Source organism: Macaca nemestrina, chromosome 17 (assembly GCF_043159975.1).
Source record: "Macaca nemestrina isolate mMacNem1 chromosome 17, mMacNem.hap1, whole genome shotgun sequence".
NCBI lineage: Eukaryota > Metazoa > Chordata > Mammalia > Primates > Cercopithecidae > Macaca > Macaca nemestrina.
The window spans coordinates 61,677,515-61,698,607 of NC_092141.1; the positions used below are offsets into that span (position 1 = coordinate 61,677,515).

The 21,093-nt window shown below is 44.4% G+C and overlaps 1 protein-coding gene across 5 annotated transcripts in view; it reads right to left on the reverse strand.

Moving 5' to 3' along the window:
* LOC105472288 (aminopeptidase puromycin sensitive) overlaps positions 1-21,093 on the reverse strand; it is a 110,464-nt gene that overhangs the window by 71,565 nt on the left and 17,806 nt on the right. For all 5 annotated transcript variants that reach the window (XR_011615790.1, XM_071083030.1, XM_071083032.1 and 2 more), the window contains one exon: positions 16,815-16,899. Coding sequence is in view for 4 of the 5 variants with exons in the window: in XM_071083030.1 (XP_070939131.1) it covers positions 16,815-16,899 (85 nt within the window). In the remaining variant the exon portion in view is untranslated. The remainder of the gene's footprint in view (positions 1-16,814; positions 16,900-21,093) is intronic.

A 21,093-nucleotide genomic window follows, 5' to 3' on the forward strand; every position in this document is an offset into this window, starting at 1 on the left:
ATCTCCTCCCCCATGTCTGGAGTTACTCTGTTCTTTATGTACTGAGAGAACTCTTTCTTGTAAGCATCTTCATCTTCCATTAGGTAACGCATGTAACCTGCAACACTCTCACCATGATGTACTTCGATGCACTTCTGCATTAAATTCCTTGGTTTCAGAATCATAACCAGGGAATCATTTCATACTGCGAAGAACAGACAAGCCTCCATCTATAGCTCACTTCAGGGCCCCAAAAACTTTTAGCCAGTGGTAGTTCTGGCAAGGCCTGCATCCAGACGCACCAGGCTGATCGTCAATGCTTTCCTTGTTGTAATGCATCTCTAATCACCTCCACTTGGCCTTCATAGATGCTTTCCATGCCAATCCTACTGAGAAGCCTATGGGCCAGCATAGGCTGGTTCAACATACTGCAGCATAATTTGTCAGGTCAACCTTCATACCATATTTTGGCAGTTTGTGTGCATTCACTGTGCAGATTATCATATCCTCTTCTATATGGGTATAAGCAACTTGACAAATGGTATCTGTTTGTTACGCTATCATCCTGTAGTTGGGTGTGTTGTATTTATTTTTATCCCGTATCACCAAGCATTTCCAAGCATAGCAATCAGTTTTATCCTCTCATCATCTTCTAAATTTCACTTGGTATCTCTTAAAGTAGGCCACATTCTCGACAATTTTAACAAACCCCATCCTAAAGAACAGCGATGACTTGACACAGTCCTCTCCCTCACAGACAATCTTAAAAGCACATTAGAGGCCAGGCGCGGTGGCTCAAGCCTGTAATCCCAGCACTTTGGGAGGCCGAGACGGGCGGATCACGAGGTCAGGAGATCAAGACCATCCTGGCTAACACGGTGAAACCCCGTCTCTACTAAAAAATACAAAAAACTAGCCGGGCGAGGTGGCGGGCGCCTGTAGTCCCAGCTACTCGGGAGGCTGAGGCAGGAGAATGGCGTGAACCCGGGAGGCGGAGCTTGCAGTGAGCTGAGATCCGGCCACCGCACTCCAGCCTGGGTGACAGAGCGAGACTCCGTCTCAAAAAAAAAAAAAAAAAAAAAAATACAAAAAACTAGCCGGGCGAGGTGGCGGGCGCCTGTAGTCCCAGTTACTCGGGAGGCTGAGGCAGGAGAATGGTCTAAACCCGGGAGGCGGAGCTTGCAGTGAGCTGAGATCCGGCCACTGTACCCCAGCCTGGGCGACAGAGCAAGACTCTGTCTCAAAAAAAAAAAAAAAAAAAAAGCACATTAGATACAGCTAAAGAAAGAATTCATGAGTTGAAAGATAAATCAGAATGAAGATCCAAAATAAAACACACGGTGGAAAAAAGATTAAAAACACAGAGGAGGAAAAAAAGATGCAGGATACTGTTTGAAAGCCAAACATAAATTTAAAAAAGCATGTAAAAAAGATATAATTATGGCAGGGCGCGTTGGCTCACGCCTGTTATCCTAGCACTTTGGGAGGCCAAGGCAGGCAGATCACAAGGTCAGGAATTCCAGACCAGACTGACCAATATGGTGAAACCCCATCTCTACTAAAAATACAAAAATTAGCCTGGCATGGTGGCGCACACCTGTAATCTCAGCTACTCAGAAGGCTGAGGCAGGAGAATCACTTGAACTGGGAGGTGGAGGCTGCAGTGAGACAAGATCATGCCACTGCACTCCAGCCTCGGTGACAGAGCGAGACTCTGTCTCAAAAAAATAATGATAATAATAGTAATAATAATTACAGTTGGACACGGTGTCTCACACCTGTAATCCCAGTACTTTGGGAGACTCAGGTTGGAGGATTGTTTGAGCCTTGGAGATCAAGACCAGCCAAGGCAACACAGTAAGACCCTGTCTCTACAAAAATTTTTTTATATTAGCCAGGCATGGTGGCACACATCTGTAGTCCCAGGTACTCAGAAGGCTGGGGTTGGAGGATCACTTGCACCCAGGAGGTCAGAGCTGCAGTGAGCTGTAATTGTACCACTGCACTCCAGCCTGAGCAACAGAGTGAGACCCTGTCTCAAAAGAAACAAACAAACAACAAAAAAAAACACTACCTGTTAAAAAAACATGGAAATCGCCACGTGCAGTGGCTCACGCCTATAATCCCAGCACTCTGGTAGGCCAAAGCAAACAGATCACCTAAGGATAGGAATTCAAGACCAGCCTGGCCCACATGGTGAAACCCTGTCTCTACAAAAACACAAAAATTAGCCAGGTGTGGTGGTGAATGCATGTAATTCCAGCTACTTGGGAGACTGAAACAGGAGAATCGCTTGAACCCGGGAGGCAGAGATTGCAGCGAGCGGAGATCTAGCCACCACACTCCAGCATGGGTGACAGAGCGAGACTCCGTTTCAAAAAAAAAAAGTGGGGGGTGGGCTGGGTGTGGTGGCTCACACCTGTAATCCCAGCACTTTGGAGGCTGAGGCAGGTGGATCACTTGAGGTCAGGAGCTCAAGACCAGCCTGGCCAACACGGTGAAACCCCATCTCTACTAAAAATACAAAAAATTAGCCAGAAATGGTGGCACAAGGCTGTAATCCTAGCTATTTGGGAGGCTGAGGCAGGAGAACCGTTTGAACCTGGGAGGCGGAGGTTGCAGTGAGCCGAGATCACACCACTGCACCCCAGCCTGGGCAGCAGAGCGAGACTCCATCTCTAAATAAATAAATAAATAAATAAAAATTAACTAATTAATACAAATAAAAACCCACAAAAATTAGTATGGTGGCGTACACCTGAAGTCCCAGTTACTCAAGAGGCTGAGGCATGAGAATTGCTTGAACCCAGGAGGTAGAGGTAGCAGTGGGTTGAGATAGAGCCACCGCACCCCAGCCTGGGCGTCAGAGTGAGACTCTATCCAAAAAAAAAACATGGAATCAAATCGTAATTGCCTGGAGAAGGAGCAGGGAAAAGGGGAGAAAAGGATTATAAAGGGGCATGAGGAAATGTTCTGGGGTGATGAATATGTTCATTATCCTGGTTACATTTATGAGAAAACTTACCAAATTACATATTTTAAGATGTACCCTTTACAGTGTGTCAACATTACAATTACTCTCACAAAGCTATCAAAAAGAGGAAAGAAGCAGCAGTAAGCACCAACAGCCATAACTACTGCCTGGAGAATTTCCCCCAAAACAAACAAACTAAAAAAAGTGTGGGCTGCAGCTAAAAGTAGCACATTTTTAGGATGAAAATTTATAATTTAAATGAATATACAGAAAGAAGGACTGAAAAGTAACAAGCCAAACATCCATCTCAAGACTTCTGTTTGTTTTTTGTTTTTTTGTAAGGGTAGTCAAGTGAAGCAGTGGGAGTGGAGAAGGAATAAATAAATCTGTAACTGGCTATGATTGATAAATTATAAACACCACTGCACTGGGACCAGCCTAAAGAAGATTTTTTAAATCTGCAAAGTAGACCAGGCACGCTGGCAGTGGCTCACACCTGTAATCCCAGCACTCTGGGAAGCCAAGGTGAATGGATCACTTGAGGTCAGGAGTTTAAGACCAGCCTGACCAACGTGGTAAAACCCCGCCTCTACTAAAAACACAAAAATGAGCTGGGTGTGTTGGCACATGCCTGTAATCCTAGCTACTCAGGAGGCTGAGGCATAAGAATTGCTTGAAACCAGGAGGCAGGGATTGCAGTGAGCTGAGATCATGCCACTGCACTCCAGCCTGGGCAACAGAGCAAGACTCCGTCTCAAAAAAAAAAAAAAAACAAAACAAAAAAAAACAAAAAAAAAAACCCTTGCAAAGTAAACCCAAAGGAAGTAGAAGTTAATAAAGAAATAACAGTCAACTGAGGTCTAGAAATCAATGGTTAGTTCTTTGGGAAAAAAAAAAGCAAGAAAACTGAAAAAGATCTGGGGATCAAGAAAAAAGTAAAACAGGCCGGGTGTGGTGACTCAGGCCTGTAATCCCAGCACTTTGGGAGGCCATAGCAGGTGGATCACAAGGTCAGGAGTTCGAGACCAGCCTGGCCAACATGGGGAAACCCCATCTCTACTAAAAACACAAAAATTAGCCACACGTGGTGGCCCACATCTGTAGTCCCAGCTACTTGGGAGGCAGAGGCAGGATAATTGCTTGAACCCGGAAGGCAGAGGTTGCAGTGAGCCGAGATCACGTCAGCACGAGACCCCATCTCAAAAAAAAAAAGGAAAACAGAAGGCAAAAATAAATAAAATGAGCACTGACTATACTACCTAACTTCCCTTCTAATTCTATTAACTTGAAACTCTATAGCAGAGCTTCCCTAACTGTGGCAGATCCAAACATGGATTACAGGTTTATCAAGATAATTCCCTCGGCCCTTGGATCAGCCTGGTAGAGCCTAGAACAATGAGAGATCTCTGATACCCTCCAGTTGTGAGCCTCCTCTTCCTTAAGTACCAGGAAAATATCAGTTTCTACTAATGCCTTGAAAAAAAAAAGGAAGCATTGATTTGGAGAACAATTAACTCTTACAGCTTCGCACTTAAGAACAGCACTTTGGGAGGCCGAGACGGGCGGATCACGAGGTCAGGAGATCGAGACCATCCTGGCTAACACAGTGAAACCCCGTCTCTACTAAAAAAAAATACAAAAAAACTAGCCGGGCGAGGTGGCGGGCGCCTGTAGTCCCAGCTACTCGGGAGGCTGAGGCAGGAGAATGGCGTAGACCCGGGAGGCGGAGCTTGCAGTGAGCTGAGATCCGGCCACTGCACTCCAGCCTGGGCGACAGAGCGAGACTCCGTCTCCAAAAAAAAAAATAAATAAATAAATGCATACCTGACAAGTCCCCCCTTATCCGCAGTTTCACTTTCCATAGTTTCAATACCTAGAGTCAACCACAGTCTGAAAATATTAAATGGAAAATTCCAGAAACAAACAATTCATAAGTTTTAAACTGTACTGTTCTGAGCAGTGTGATGAAATCTTGTGCCCTCCCATTCCATCCTGCCCAGAACATGAATCATCGCTTTCTCCGACCTATCCATGCTGTATATGCTACCAGCCCATTAGTCACCTCGTAGCCATCTCAATTATCAGATTCACTGTCAATGTATCACAAGGCTTGCGTTCAAGTAACCTTTATTGTACTTAATAATGGCCTCAAAGCACAAGAGTAGTGATGCTCGCAGTTTGGAAATGTCAAAGAAGAAGGGTGAGTACAATACAATAAGATACTATAAGAGAGGCTGGGCACAGTGGCTCATGCCTGTAATCCTAGCACTTGGGAGGCTGAGGTAGGAGGATCGCTTGAAGCCAGGAGTTCAAGACCAACTTCAGCAACAAAGCCAGACCTGACTCACAAAAAAATTTTTAAAAATTAGCTTGGTGTGTTGGTGCATACCTATAGTCCTAGCTAACTGGGAGGCTGAAGCAGGAGGATCACTTGAGCCCAGCAGTATGAGGCTGCAGTGAGATATGATGGCACCACTGCACTCCAACCTGGAAAACAGAGTGAGACTCTGCCTCTAAAAATAAATAAATGAAATAAATTTTTTTAAAAAGAAGATATTGGCTGGGCACAGTGGCTCACGTCTGTAATCCCAACACTTTAGGAGGCCGAGCAGGGAGGATCACCTGAGGTCAGGAGTCTGCAACCAGCCTGACCAACATGGAGAAACCCTGTCTCTACTAAATATACAAAATTAGCCAGGCGTGGTGGCGCATGCCTGTAATCCCAGCTACTCAGGAGGCTGAGGCAGGAGAATTGCTTGAACCCGGAAGGCAGAGGTTGTAGTGAGCTGAGATCAGACCATCGCACTCCAGCCTGGGCAACAAGAGTGAAACTCCATCTCAAAAAAAAAAAAAAAAAGACACTGTGGCTGGGTGCAGTGGCTCACACCTGTAATCCCAGCACTTTGGGAGGCCAAGACAGGCGGATCACGAGGTCAGAAGACGGAGACCATCCTGGCTAACACGGTAAAACTCCATCTCTACTAAAAACACAAAAAATTAGCCGGGTGTGGTGGCATGCAACTGTAGTCCCAGCTACTCAGGAGGCTGAGACAGGAGAATCACTTGAACCCGGGAGGCAGAGGTTGCAGTGAGCCAAGATCACACTACTGCACTCTAGCCTGGGTGACAGAGCAAGACTCCATCTCAAAAAAAAAAAAAAAAAAAGATATTCTAATTGGGAGGCCGAGGCGGGCGGATTACCTGAGGTCGAGAGTTGCCTGGCCAACATGGTGATTACCTGAGGTCAAGAGTTACCTGGCCAACATGGTGAAACCCCATCTCTACTAAAAATACAAAAATATTAGCCAGGCATGGTGACGCGTGCCTGTAATCCCAGCTACTCAGGAGGCTGAGGCAGGAGAACTGCTTGAACCCCGGAGGCAGAGGTTGCAGTCAGCTGAGATCACACCATTGCACTCTAGCCTGGGCAACAGAGCAACGTCTCAAAAAAAAAAAGAGAAAGAGAGAGAGAGACACACACACACACAACATTCACGTAACTTTTATTACAGTATATTATTATAATGGTTCTATTTTTTATAAATGTTAATTTCTTACTATTTCTAATGTAAAAATTAAACTTTATCATAGTACATATGTATAAGGAAAAACATAGTGTATATAAGTTTTGGTACTATCTGTGGTTTCAGGCATACCATTGGGGGTCTTAGAATACAACCGCCATAGATAAGGAGGAACTACTATATGACAGACTTACTCCATTTATCTAAATTTTCTTCATTTCATTCAATGTATATTTATTAAATCCCTACTATATGTCAGATACCAGGGAAAACCACAAATGAAAAAAGAATGAATCATGATTACTGGTCCTCAAGGATTTTTTTTTTTTTTTTTTTTTTGAGACAAAGTCTCGCTCTTGTCCCCCAGGCTGGAGTGCGATGGCGTGATCTTGGCTCACTGCAACCTCTGCCTCCCGGGTTCAAGTGATTCTCCTGCCTCAGCCTCCCAAGTAGCTGGGATTACAGGAGCCTATCACCACGCCTGGCTAATTTTTGTATTTTTTTTTTTAGTAGAGATGGGGTTTCACCACGTTGGCCAGGCTGGTCTCGAACTGCTGACCTCAGGTGAGTTGCCTGCCTCAGCCTCCCAAAGTGCTGGGATTACAGCCATGAGCTACCATGCCTGACCCCTCAAGGATCTTAAGATTCCATTGAAAAGCAGTACATGGCCGGGCACAGTGGCTCACGCCTGTAATCCCAGCACTTTGGGAGGCCGAGGCGGGCGGATCACGAGATCAGGAGATTGAGACTATCCTGGCTAACACAGTGAAACCCCGTCTCTACTAAAAATACAAAAAATTAGCCGGGCTTGGTGGTGGGCACCTGTAGTCCCAGCTACTCAGGAGGCTGAGGCAGGAGAATGGCGTGAACCTGGGAGGCGGAGCTTGCAGTGAGCCAAGATCGTGCCACTGCACTCAAGCCTGGGCGACAGAGCGAGACTCCGTCTCAAAAAAAAAACACAAGAATAGTAGTACAGACATGACACAAACAAATAATTGCAATATGGTAAGGTTACATTAATGACAGGCAATACAGTGGCAAGTACATGGACCCTAGATCCAAACCGCCTGGGTTTGAATCCTGGCTCTAACATTTATCAGCTTTATTACCCAAAGTAAATTAGATAACCTCTCTGTGCCTAGGGTTGTTCTCTATATGAACATGTAATGTACTTCGTGCCTGGTATAGAGTAAACACTGAACTCATCATTATTTTTATAATTATCACTATTAAACCTTATATTATGAAAAACGTTTCACTTGGTTAGGCACCTAACCTGAACTGGTTCCCTCTATAATCAGTAACATAAAACATTCCCTCTATAATCAGTAATAAGCCAACTAAATTCCTAAAACAGCAGTCACTAAAGCAATCCATATCACCTTAAGGCTATTTAAATATGTTTTAAAACTTACCAAATATAACCAAGACAAAATTTAAAACTATTCTACACTCATATACTTTGTATATAGCCATATGGAAACCTACACAGGTTCTTTATCAGACAGCCCCTGAATATTATTCAAAACCAACAAATGTAAAAGTGAAAGAATGCAAATACACTGTAAACTTCATATTCTTTATCTCTGATTTGCACTAAAAAGGAATAAAGGGGCTGGCTAACTATCACTTGCTCCTTCTAACGCTGATATTTCTTTATTTGACTCCAGTTTGAACTAATGATACTTAAGCGTTGTTTATTTGAGAATGGATCCATCCTGCATAGAAAACAGAATATATTTCACAGATAAGTGTAGAAATCCAAACAAGGGCCAGGTACAGTGGCTCACTTCTGTAATCCCAGCACTTTGGGAAGCTGAGGTAGGAGGACTGCTTGAGTGTTGGAGTTTGAGACCAGCCTGGGGAACATTGTGAAAAACCACCTCCACAAAAATTTAAAAATTAGCCAGGTGTGGTGGCACATGCGTGCCATCCCAGCTCTTCAGGAGGCTGTGGTGGGACAGTAACTTGAGCCCAGGAGGCTGCAGTAAGCCATGACTGTACCACTGCATTTTAGTCTGGGTGACAGAGAAAGGCCCGTCTCAAAAAAAAAAAAAAAAAAAAGAAAGAAAGAAATTCCAACAAACAAGATCAGAAATTAGAAACTTAAGATTCCTGTCTTTTTTTTTTTTTTTTTTTGAGACGGAGTCTCGCTGTGTGGCCCAGGCTGGAGTGCAGTGGCCCGATCTCGGCTCACTGCAAGCTCCACCTCCCGGGTTCACGCCATTCTCCAGCCTCAGCCTCCGAGTAGCTGGGACTACAGGCGCCCGCCACCACGCCTGGCTAGTTTTTTGTATTTTTAGTAGAGACGGGGTTTCACCATGTTAGCCAGGATGGTCTCGATCTCCTGACCTCGTGATCCACCCGCCTCGGCCTCCCAAAGTGCTGGGATTACAGGCTTGAGCCACCGCGCCCGGCCTAAGATTCCTGTCTTAATGTTAACACTATATAAACCATTCCTCTTTGAAAAATATGCCTTCTGTTTGTCACTATTGTCTTGGCAATTAGTTATAGCTTCTGGCAAGCAAAGAAACCTATTTCAGACTTGCGTTCACACATTAAACTATCACTTAAACAGGAGTATTTAAGGTCTGGTGCAGTGGCTCACGTCTGTAATACCAGCACTTTGGGAGGCCAAGGTGGGCAGATCACCTGAGGTCTAGAGTTTGAGACCAGCCTGGCCAAAATGGGGAAACCCCATCTCTACTAAAAATACTAAAATTAGACATGTTTGGTGGCACACATCTGTAATCCCAGCTACTTGGGAGGCTGAGGCACGAGAATCGCTTCAACCCAGGAGACAGAGGCTGCAGTGAGCCGAGATCGCACCACTGCACTCCAGCCTGGGCGATGAGTGAGACTCTGTCTCAAATAATAATGATAATAATATTTAATAAAAACTCCTTGAATGACACAAATTACTACTTAAGCAAAAAGAACCTTGATATTTACAGGGGTAAAAAGTTCAAATAAATACTAAATTTCATTTATTATTATACATAAGCCAAGGGAATTTACTATATGCAAGAGAATCACTGTTCAGACAGTGAGCTGAGGGGCCAGAATTTGTGAAATAGAAGGGGTCCTTTTCACACAGTATTTACTTGAAGTTTCACAATAATCAAAGGTATCTGCTTCTAGCCCAATTATTCATGCATACACATCAACAAGATTTAAATTAACCAAAATGTTAAATGTGTATTAAGCAGCCACCATATAATGTAGGTTTGGGAACCAGTATTTAAATGGAAGAGTGTATATTCAGAGTAAAGTTCCACTGAGAAATAGAAAAGTCTGTAAAAACCGGTCTTGTCTTAATACAAGAAACTGATGCTGACTTCTGTAATATAGCTAGTCTCTTGATGTGTAGTTGGCACAATTCCAGAAATCTAAACTGCTAGCAAATTTGCTTACATCTGGTATAACTGTTACTATATCTAAAGAAAGGGATGAGAAACAAACCTTTAATCTCTACTTGAAATGATCTCTTTTATTTTTGCAAAGAGAAAAGGGTACACAACTAATATACAAACAGAGTTAACAAAAGGCCTATTAAGGATTATTTTAAAACAAGTTCTTTATAAAAAAACAGAAAAGAAAGTTCTACTAGTTTTAGAATAAGTCCCAAGATTATTCAGTGACTAGATGGTCACAAAATGTTAATTAGGAGTTCTAATTTGTAGACTTATAATACCACATATTAAATCAAGTTTAGAAACTTTAAAGAGTATAAAAATCTAAAAAGATAGCACAAAAGAGAACTCAAGCTGAAGATGCAAAATATCCTTTTAGTAAGTCAAAGACTAACCATGAAAGTAGAAACCTAATTTAAAATTCACTCAGCCAGGCGTGGTGGCTCACGTCTGTAATCTCAGCACTTTGGAAGGCCAAGGCAGGTGGATCACCTGAGGTCAGGAGTTTGAGACCAGCCTAACATGGTGAAACCCTGTCTCTACTAAAAATACAAAAATTAGCCCAGCGTGGTGGTGCGTGCCTGTAATCCCAGCTACTCCAGAGGCAGGAGAATCGCTTGAACCCGGGAGGCGGAGGTTGCAGTGAGCCGAAATTGTGCCACTGTAGTCTAGCCTGGGCAATACAGCAAGACTCTGTCTCAAATAAAAAAAAAACAAAACAGGCCGGGCGCGGTGGCTCAAGCCTGTAATCCCAGCACTTTGGGAGGCCGAGGCGGGTGGATCACGAGGTCAGGAGATCGAGACCATCCTGGCTAACATGGTGAAACCCTGTCTCTACTAAAAATACAAAAAACTAGCCGGGCGCGGTGGCGGGCGCCTGTAGTCCCAGCTACTCGGAGGCTGAGGCGGGAGAATGGCGTGAACCCGGGAGGCAGAGCTTGCAGTGAGCCGAGATCGTGCCACTGCACTCCAGCCTGGGTGACAGAGTGAGACTCCGTCTCAAAAAAAAAAAAAAAAAAACAAAAAAAAAACAAAACAGAGACATATGCCCATAGGTCTTTCAGGATGACTGCACATATCACAAAAAAATGGCCTTTTTCTTCTTTTTTTTTTTTTTTTTTTTTTTTTTTTGAGACGGAGTCTTGCTCTGTCGCCCAGGCTGGGGTGCAGTGGCCGGATCTCAGCTCACTGCAAGCTCCACCTCCCGGGTTTACGCCATTCTCCTGCCTCAGCCTCCCGAGTAGCTGGGACTACAGGCGCCTGCCACCTCGCCCGGCTAGTTTTTTGTATTTTTTAGTAGAGATGGGGTTTCACCGTGTTAGCCAGGATGGTCTCGATCTCCTGACCTTGTGATCCACCCGTCTCGGCCTCCCAAAGTGCTGGGATTACAGGCTTGAGCCACCGCGCCCGGCCGGCCTTTTTCTTCAAATAAAAACTTACACGAAGAAGCAACAATTTCATGCCTTAAAAGTAATTTTCTGATTTTACTTTTAAAGTGCCAAGATTTAGTGGCTGCAGATACCTAAATCACTCTTGCAGAAGGCAATCATAAGTATCAACAGGCACTAGATGAGATTAGCTGGGTTTAAATATGACTTCTCCTATTGACTCATTTATTCCCATCACCAGCATACAATCCTGGAAAGAACTAACAAATTTGTAACTCCCAGTTTCTGAAGAAACATGTTATAACCTCACATAAGGTAAAAATAATGAAATGCTACCATGTCCAAAGGCAAAAGTAAGCTCTGTGTATGTGTGTGCATATGTGTGTGCGTGTGTGTGTGTGTGTGTGTGTGTGTGTGTGTATGTGGAAGGCCAAATCTATCCCTGTTCCCGATCCAAACTTTTTTTTTGTTTTTGAGAGTCTTGCTCTGTCACCCAGGCTGGAGTGCAGTGGCACAATCTTGGCTCACTGCAACTTCCGCCTCCCGGGGTCAGGCGATTCTCCTGCCTTCAGGCTCCCAAGTAGCTGGAATTACAGGCGCCCGCCACCACGCCCAGCTAATTTTTTTTTTTTTTTTTTTTTTTTTTTGAGACGGAGTCTTGCTGTGCCACCCAGGGTAGAGTGCAGTGGCACGATCTCGGCTCACTGCAAGCTCTGCCTCCTGGGTTCACGCCATTCTCCTGCCTCAGCCTCCCAAGTAGCTGGTACTACAGGGGCCCACCACTACGCCTGACTAATTTTTTTGTATTTTTAGTAGAGACAGGGTTTCACTGTGTTAGCCAGGATGGCCTCGATCTCCTGACCTCGTGATCCGCCCGCCTCAGCCTCCCAAAGTGCTGGGATTACAGGCGTAAGCCACTGCACCCGGCCGCCCCCAATTCAAACTTTAACAACTCATACAACTTCCCATTCTCTTAAACTGTAAAATTACATGGGCTTACAGGACTCCAGGTTTTTCCTGCTGCTGTGGTAGAAAAGTGTTGAGAAATGTACCTTAGCTAGTTCTGAAGGAAAATATTTTTTTTTGAGACAGAGTCTCTCTCTGTCGCCCAGGCTGGAGTGCAGTGGCGCGATCCCAGCTCACTGCAACCTCCATCTCCCGGTTCAAGCAATTCTCTGCCTCAGCCTCCCGAGTGTTGCGGGAAGTCAGGGACCCCGAACAGAGGGACCAGTTGAAGCCGTGGCAGAAAAACATAAATTGTGAAGATTTCATGGGCATTTATTAGTTCCCCAAAATTAATACTTTTATAATTTCTTATGCCTGTCTTTACTGCAATCTCGGAACATAAATTGTGAAGATTCCATGGACACTTATAACTTTCCCAATCAATACCCTTGTGATTTCCTATGCCTGTCTTTACTTTAATCTCTTAATCCCATCATCTTCTTTGTAAACTAAGGAGGATATATGTCACCTCAGGACCCTGTAATGATTGCGTTAACTGTACAAATTGTTTGTAGACCATGTGTGTTTAAAACTTGCTGGTTTTACGGCTCGGGGAGCATCACGGAACCTGCCGACATGTGATGTCTCCCCCAGACATCCAGCTTTAAATTTCTCTCTCTTGTGCTCTTTCCCTTTATTTTTCAACCCAGCCAAGACACTTAGGGAAAGAGAAAAGAACCCACGTTAAATATCGGGGGTGGGGTTTCACCCGATACCTGAGTAGCTGGGATTACAGGCACCCGCCGCCACACCCAGCTAATTTTTGTATTTTTAGCAGAGATGGAGTTTCACCATCTTGGCCAGGCTCGTCTTGAACTCCTGACCTCATGATCCACCTGCCACAGCCTCCCAAAGTGCTGGGATTACAGGTGTGAGCCACCGCCCCAGCATTGAATACATATTATGTATCTAAAATAATTTAATGTTTTATCAGAATCTCTCTCCAAATCTTCTTTTCCATTAAGTTTTCATCACTCTCTTGACTCTCTTAGTAAGAACACTAACTGGGCTTCCGTGATATACAAATCATTATGAGCTTAGCACCATTCAGTTATGCATATTCAAAACTTTTCAGTCAGGTCGGGCACAGAGGCTCACACCTGTAATCCCAACACTTTGGGAGGCTGAGGCAGGTGGATCACAAGGCCAGGAGCTCAAGACCAGCCTGACCAACATGGTGAAACTCCATCTCTACTAAAAATACAAAAATTAGCCGGGAGTGGTGGCACATGCCTGTAATCCCAGCTAATCAGGAGGATGAGGCAGGAGAATTGCTCAAACTCAGGAGGTGAAAGTTGCAGCAAGCCAAGATTGTTGGGTGACAGAGCAGGACTCCATCTCAAAAAAAAAAAAAAGGCCGGGCGCGGTGGCTCAAGCCTGTAATCCCAGCACTTTGGGAGGCCGAGACGGGCAGATCACGAGGTCAGGAGATCAAGACCATCCTGGCTAACACGGTGAAACCCCGTCTCTACTAAAAAATACAAAAAACTAGCCGGGCGAGGTGGCGGGCGCCTGTAGTCCCAGCTACTCGGGAGGCTGAGGCAGGAGAATAGCATGAACCCGGGAGGCGGAGCTTGCAGTGAGCCGAGATCGCGCCACTGCACTCCAGCCTGGGCGACAGAGCAAGACTCCGTCTCAAAAAAAAAAAAAAAAAAAAAACTTTTCAGTCACCTGAATTCTATCAACATTTTTAGTACAGGAAGATAAAAAACAAACTTGAGCTGAAACCATGCCAGCTGGAAGGTGCACATTTATATTACTAGATCTACCGATCTACATACCACTTTAAAACCATACATCGAATTTAAACATTCTCTACCTGCAACAAAGAAAGCCTTGTTGATTTGATATACCTGGCTAGAATACTTCTATTCTTCTCCACAGTTAAAGAAATTAATTCATCACTCTTTCATTTACCAATTTTTCAAAAGCTGGCACTCACTCAAGTCCATTTGAAGAATGTTTTCCCAGCAGTTTGATCTAATTTACAATCAATTGAACTTAAGTACTTCTTGGGAATAGTATGTTCAACTGCTACTACTTTGACTTTCTTTTTTTTTTTTTTTTTTTTTTGAGACGGAGTCTCATGCTGTTGCCCAGGCTGAAGTGCAGTGGCGCAATCTCGGCTCACTGCAAGCTCCGCCTCCCGGGTTCCCGCCATTCTCCTGCCTCAGCCTCCTGAGTAGCTGGGACTACAGGCGCCCGCCACCGCGCCCGGCTAATTTTTTGTATTTTTAGTAGAGACGGGGTTTCACTGTGGTCTCGATCTCCTGACCTTGTGATCCGCCCGCCTCAGCCTCCCAAAGTGCTGGGATTACAGGCTTGAGCCACCGCGCCCGGCCTACTTTGACTTTCTATAGACAAAACAGTTTAAGAAAAAATCATAAATGTTATGAGGCCTTAAAATGAAACTTCTTTTCAGTATAATGTAAAGGAGAGAAAATCAAAATATAAAATGTAAGTTAAAAGATCAAATCTGTAAATTATTTTATATCAAAGAAGTCTCAGAGTAACCAATAAACCATTTTGACAAGGAATGTCTAGGTGAAATCAAAACTAAAAAGGCAACCAGGTGTGGTGGCTCTTGCCTGTAATCCCAGCAACCTGGGAGGCTGAAGGGGTCAGATGCCTTGAGCCCAGGGGTTCAAGACCAGCCTGGGCAATATAGTAAGACCCCATATCTACAAAAAAATACAAATATGAATATTAGCCAGGCACGGTGGTACACGCCTGTAGTATCAGCTGCTTGGGAAGGTGAGGTGGGAGGATGGCTTGAGACCAGGAGACAGAGGTTGTGGTAGTTGAGATCATGCCACTGCGCCCCAGCCTGGGTGACAGAGCGAGATTGTCTCAAAAAAAAAAAAAAAAAAAACAAGTAAAAAGCAATTCAGCTTCAATACTGATGTACTTGTAAGAGTTTATGCCAAACTTGGTATCTATTTAAAAAGCAGCTTAGGCCGGGCGCGGTGGCTCAAGCCTGTAATCCCAGCACTTTGGGAGGCCGAGAGGGGCGGATCACGAGGTCAGCAGATCGAGACCATCCTGGCTAACCCAGTGAAACCCCGTCTCTACTAAAAAAATACAAAAAACTAGCCGGGCGAGGTGGCGGGCGCCTGTAGTCCCAGCTACTCGGGAGGCTAAGGCAGGAGAATGGCGTAAACCTGGGAGGCGGAGCTTGCAGTGAGCTGAGATCCGGCCACTGCACTCCAGCCTGGGCGACAGAGCGAGACTCCGTCTCAAAAAAAAAAAAAAAAAAGCAGCTTATACGGGAATAAGATTTCCAGTCAAAATGGACTGCTTTCATACTAAAATTATAAGGTCTAAAATAGTTCTCATTTTATAGACACTAACGGAGTTCCACATTCTATACCATGTTTCTTTTTAACATGTTCTTCCCCTATAACTAACTCCATTATCTAGCGTCTGATCTTCACATTGTCTCATAAAGCAAATGTTTTTCTCCCAATTATGAGTATGACTTATCTCAATTTTAAACTATAGTACAAAAAGGAAAAAAAAAACTTCAAGAAAAACATAAAAACGAAGCCTCTTTAAGGAGACTTTCATGTTCAAAGTACTTAATTTTTCGAATAACTCATGAGCTTTATTATGCATATTATATCCATTTTATATGTATGAAAATGTGATTTCCCTAATATCACAAAATAAGTTAATTTTGGAAATAGAATTTAAATTGTGACATTTGGCCGGGTGTGGTGGCTCACGTCTGTAATCCCAGCACTTTGGGAGGCAGGCAGATCACCTGAGGTCAGGAGTTCAAGACCAGCCTGGCCAACATGACAAAACTCTGTCTCTACTAAATATACAAAAATTAGCTGGGTATGGTGGCAGGCACCTGTAATCCCAGCTACTCAGGAGGCTGAGGCAGGGAGAACTGCTTGAACCCAGGAGGCGGAGATAGCAGTGATCTGAGATCACGCCACTGCATTCCAGCATGGGTGACAGAGCAAGACTCTGTCTCAAAAAAAATAAAAATAAATTTAAAAATAAAATAAATTGTGACATTTACTTTATTTCACAATCCTGTTAGGTTATACTATTCAATATTTCCCATAAACATTTACCCCTCTTTTTTTTCTTTTTCTTTTTTTGAGTCAGGGTCTCACTCTGTTGCACAGGCTGAGTGCAGTAGTACAATCATGGCTCCCTGCAGCCTCGGCCACCGGGGCTCAATAGATCCTCCCACCTCAGCCTCCCAAGTAGCTGGGACTACAGGCACACCCCACTATGCCTAGCTAATATTTCTGTTTGTTTGTCTGTTTGTTTTTGTTTTGTCATGTGGCCCAGGCTGGTCTCAAACTCATGGGTTCAAGGATTTGCTCGCCTCGGCCTCCCAAATTGCTGGGATTACAGGCATGAACCACTTCACCCAGCTGAATTTACCCATTTCTAAAGTAACAAACATTGAAATCTTAACCTGAAAATGTCTCTCTCTCTCACTTACACACACACACCCACCCCCCACATATGCACATGCAGACAGCAAATTAAAATGGAAAACAGCTCTTACCTTCATCTCCTTCTGGTGCATATGAAGCTGTAATAATATCAATATCAGCACAATTCATCACAATCTGATTAGTTGCCTGCCTCACCTAAGGGGAAAAGAAAAACCAACAGTGTCAGAAACAGCCTACATTAACAGTATATACAACTTGACCAGGTGTGTTGGTGCACACCTGTAATCCCAGCACTTTGGGAGGCCAAGCAAAGAGGATCGCGTGAGCCCAGGAGTTTGAGACCAGCCTGGACAACATGGCGAAACCCTGTCTCTACAAAAAATACAAAAATTGGCCAGGTGTTGTCATGTGTGCCTATAGTCCCAGCTACTCGGGAAGTTGAAGTGGGAGGACTGCTTGAGCCCAGGAGGTTGAGGCTGCAATAAGCTGTGATCGTGCAGCTGCACTCCATCCTGGGCAACTGAGCAAGACTCTGTGTCTCTCAAATAATAATAATAATGGTAACAGTAACAGACTTGGACTAATATCAGAGTCAATTTTTTAAAATCCAGACTTTGCTAAAACCTAGACTGAGAATTTATGCATCAATGGTATAAATAAATGAAGTTTTAATAATCCAAAACAACTCATATTTTCCAAATTATATTAAATAATGAATGTTTAAGTATTTCACATCACTTACATCTAACCAATGAGCCAAATAAAACAATGTTTTCTATTTAAACCTTGATTTTAAACTATTAAAGGGCTGGGCACAGTGGCTCATGCCTGTAATCCCAACACTTTGGGAGGCTGAGGCAGGAGTATTGCTTGAGGTCAAAAATTCAAGACCAGCTTGGGCAACATAGAGACAAAAAAAATTTTTTTAATTAGGTGGCTGTGATGGTACACACCTATAGTCCTAACTACTGGAGAGGCTGAGGGAGGAGGATCCCTTAAGCCCAGGAGGTCAAGCAAGGCTGCAGTGAGCTATGATTACACCACTGACCTCCAGCCTGAACAACAGAGACTCTGTCTCAAAAAATAAAAGTAGGTTGGGGGCTCACACCTGTAATCTTGGCACTTTGGGAGGCTGAGGCAGGCGGACCACTTGAAGTCAGGAGTTTGAGATCAGCCTGGCCAATATGGTGAAACCCCATCTCTAATAAAAATTATCCGGGTTGGCTGGGCACAGTGGCTCACGCCTGTAATCCCAGCACTTCGGAAGGCCGAGGCAGGCGGATCGTGAGGTCAGGAGATCGAGACCATCCTGGCTAACACGGTGAAACCCCGTCTCTACTAAAAATACAAAAAATGTGCCATGCGTCATGGCGGGTGCCTGTAGCCCCAGCTACTCGGGAGGCTGAGGCAGGAGAATTGCTTGAACCCAGGACGCAGAGGTTGCAGTGAGTCGAGATCGTGCCATTGCACTCCCACCTGAGTGACAGAGAAACACTCCATCTAAAAAAAAAAAAAATTATCCGGGCCTGGTGGCACACAACTGTAATCCCAGCTACTCAGGATGCAGAGGCAGGAGAATCACTTGAACCCAGGAGTTGAGGTTGCAATGGACCGAGATCGCACCATTGCACTGCAGACTGGGCAACAGAGTGAGGCTACGTCTCAAAAAAAAAAAAAATACAAAAATTAGCCAGGCAAGGTGGCAAGGCCTGTAATTCCAGCTACTCAGGGAACTGAGGCACGACAATTGCTTAAACCCAGGAGGTGGAGATTGCAGTGGGCTGAAATCGTACCACTGCACTCCAGCCTGGATTACAGAGTGAGACTCTATCTCAAAAATAAATAAATAAATAAATAAACACTTTCAATTTCATAAAAATCTTAATTAGGAAACATTTCTTAAAACATATTGCAATAATTATATATTTTAATCTGCATATCAAACTCACCATGAGGCCCTCTGTGAGGATAGAGGAAGAAGGCTAAGACCATAACTTTATGTTAAAACTTTATACGATAACCCTCACCACCGAGTGCGGTGCCTCACACCTGTAATCCTAGCACTTCTAGAGGGTCAGGTGGGCAGATCACTTGAGGCCAGGAGTTCAAGCCCAGCCTGGCTGACATAGTTAAGACCCCATCTCTACTAAAAATACAAAAATTAAGGCCAGGCGTGGTGGCTCACACCTGTAATCCCAGCACTTTGGGAGGCCGAGGCGGGCGGATCATGAGATCAGGAGATCGAGACCATCCTGGCTAAAATGGTGAAACCCCGTCTCTAGTAAAAATACAAAAAATTAGCTGGGCATGGTGGCGGGCCCCTGTAGTACCAGTTACTCGGGAGGCTGAGGCAGGAGAATGGCGTGAACCCGGGAGGTGGAGCCTGCACTGAGCCGAGATAGCGCCACTGCACTCCAGCCTGGGCAACAGAGCGAGACTCAGTCTCAAAAAAAAAAAAAAAAACAAAAAACAAAAACTTAGCCGAGCATGGTGGCACACGCTTGTACTCCCAGCTACTTGGGAGGTTAACACACTAGAATCACTTGAATCCAGGAGGCAGAAGTTGCAGTGAGTCGAGATCATGCCGCTGCACTCCAGCCTGGGCAACAGAGCATGACTTTGTCTCAAAAACGAAACAAAACAAAACTTCATAAAATACTCTTTAATTTTTTTATTTAGATTTAAATGTAAATCTAAAATTGAACTGAAATTTCTTAAATTTAAAAATCTTTTAATTTTATTTTCCCAAAGAGACATTTCAGACGTAATACATACTAATGACCCACCACCCAAATTAAATCAACTTTTAAGATTTTGTCGCTGGGCATGGTGGCTCATGCCTGTAATCCCTGCACTTTGGGAGGCCGAGGCAGGTGGATCACAAGGTCAGGAGATCGAGACCATCCTGGCTAACACAGTGAAACCCCGTCTCTACTAAAAATACAAAAATTTAGCAGGGCATGGTGGCGGGCGCCTGTAGTCCCAGCTACTCAGGAGGCTGAGGCAGGAGAATGGCGTGAACCTGGGAGGCGGAGCTTGCAGTGAGCGGAGATCGTGCCACTGCACTCCAGCCTGGGCAACACAGCGAGACTCTGTCTCAAAAATAAATAAACAAACAAACAAACGAGCATCTTGGTCCATGTTTTCCTGTGCACACGTGAGAGAATTTTTCCAGGGAAAGAAACCAAATAGTGGACTTTCTGGATTGTTGGACATAAATCTTCAACTTTACCAAGAACTGCCAAACTATCCTCTAGACTGGTGTCAGTTGACATTCCCATGAGCAAAGAATAAAGAAATCCCACTTTCAGCATGTTCTGAAAAACTGTAATATTTTTGACAATCTAATGGGTATTAAATGATAGTCCTGGCCAGGCACAGTGGCTCACACCTGTAATCGAAGCACTTTGGGAGGCTAAGGCAGGTATATTACTTCAGGTCAGGAATTCACCACCACCCTGACCAACATGATGAAACCCCGTCTCTACTTAAAAAAAAAAAAAAAAAAAAAAAAAAAAAGGCCGGGCACGGTGGCTCACGCCTGTATTCCCAGCACTTTGGGAGGCCGAGGTTGGCGGATCACGAGGTCAGGAGATTGAGACCATCTTGGCTAACATGGTGAAACCCTGTCTCTACTAAAAATACAAAAAATCAGCCGGGTGCGGTGGTGGGCGCCTGTAGTCCCAGCTACTCAGGAGGCTAAGGTAGGAGAATGGCGTGAACCTGTGAGGCGGAGCTCACAGTGAGCCGAGGTCGCGCCACTGTACTCCAGCCTGGGTGACAGAGCAAGACTCCGTCTCGGAAAAAAAAAAAAAAAAAAAGAAATACAAAATTAGCCAGGCATGTGGCGCATGCCTGTAATCCCAGCTACTTGGAAGCCTGAAGCAGGAGAATCACTTGAACCCGGGCAGTGGAGGTTGCACTCAGCTGAGATTGAGCCATTGCACTCCAGCCTGGGAAACAAGAGCACAACTCTGTCTCAAAAATAAAAAAATAAAAAAATTTTTAATGACAGCCCATTGGTTTAATCAGAATTTCCCTGATTACTAATAACATTGGTTACTATGCATCTTTTCTCATAGACATATGTGTGTGTGTGTGTTTCATTAAGTTTTTCCACTGTGAATTGCTTGTTTAAAACTCTTGTGCATTTTTTGTTGTTGTTGTTGTTGTTGTTTTTGAGATGGAGTCTCGCTCTCTCACTCAGGCTGGAGTGCAATGATGCTCTCTTGGCTCACTGCAACCTCTGCCTCCTGGGTTCAAGCAATTCTCCTGCCTCAGCCTCCTGAGTAGCTGGGATTACAGGTGTATGCCACCATGCCCATCTAATTTTTGTATTTTCAGTAGAGATGGGGTTTCACCATGTTGGTCAGGCTGGTCTCGAACTCC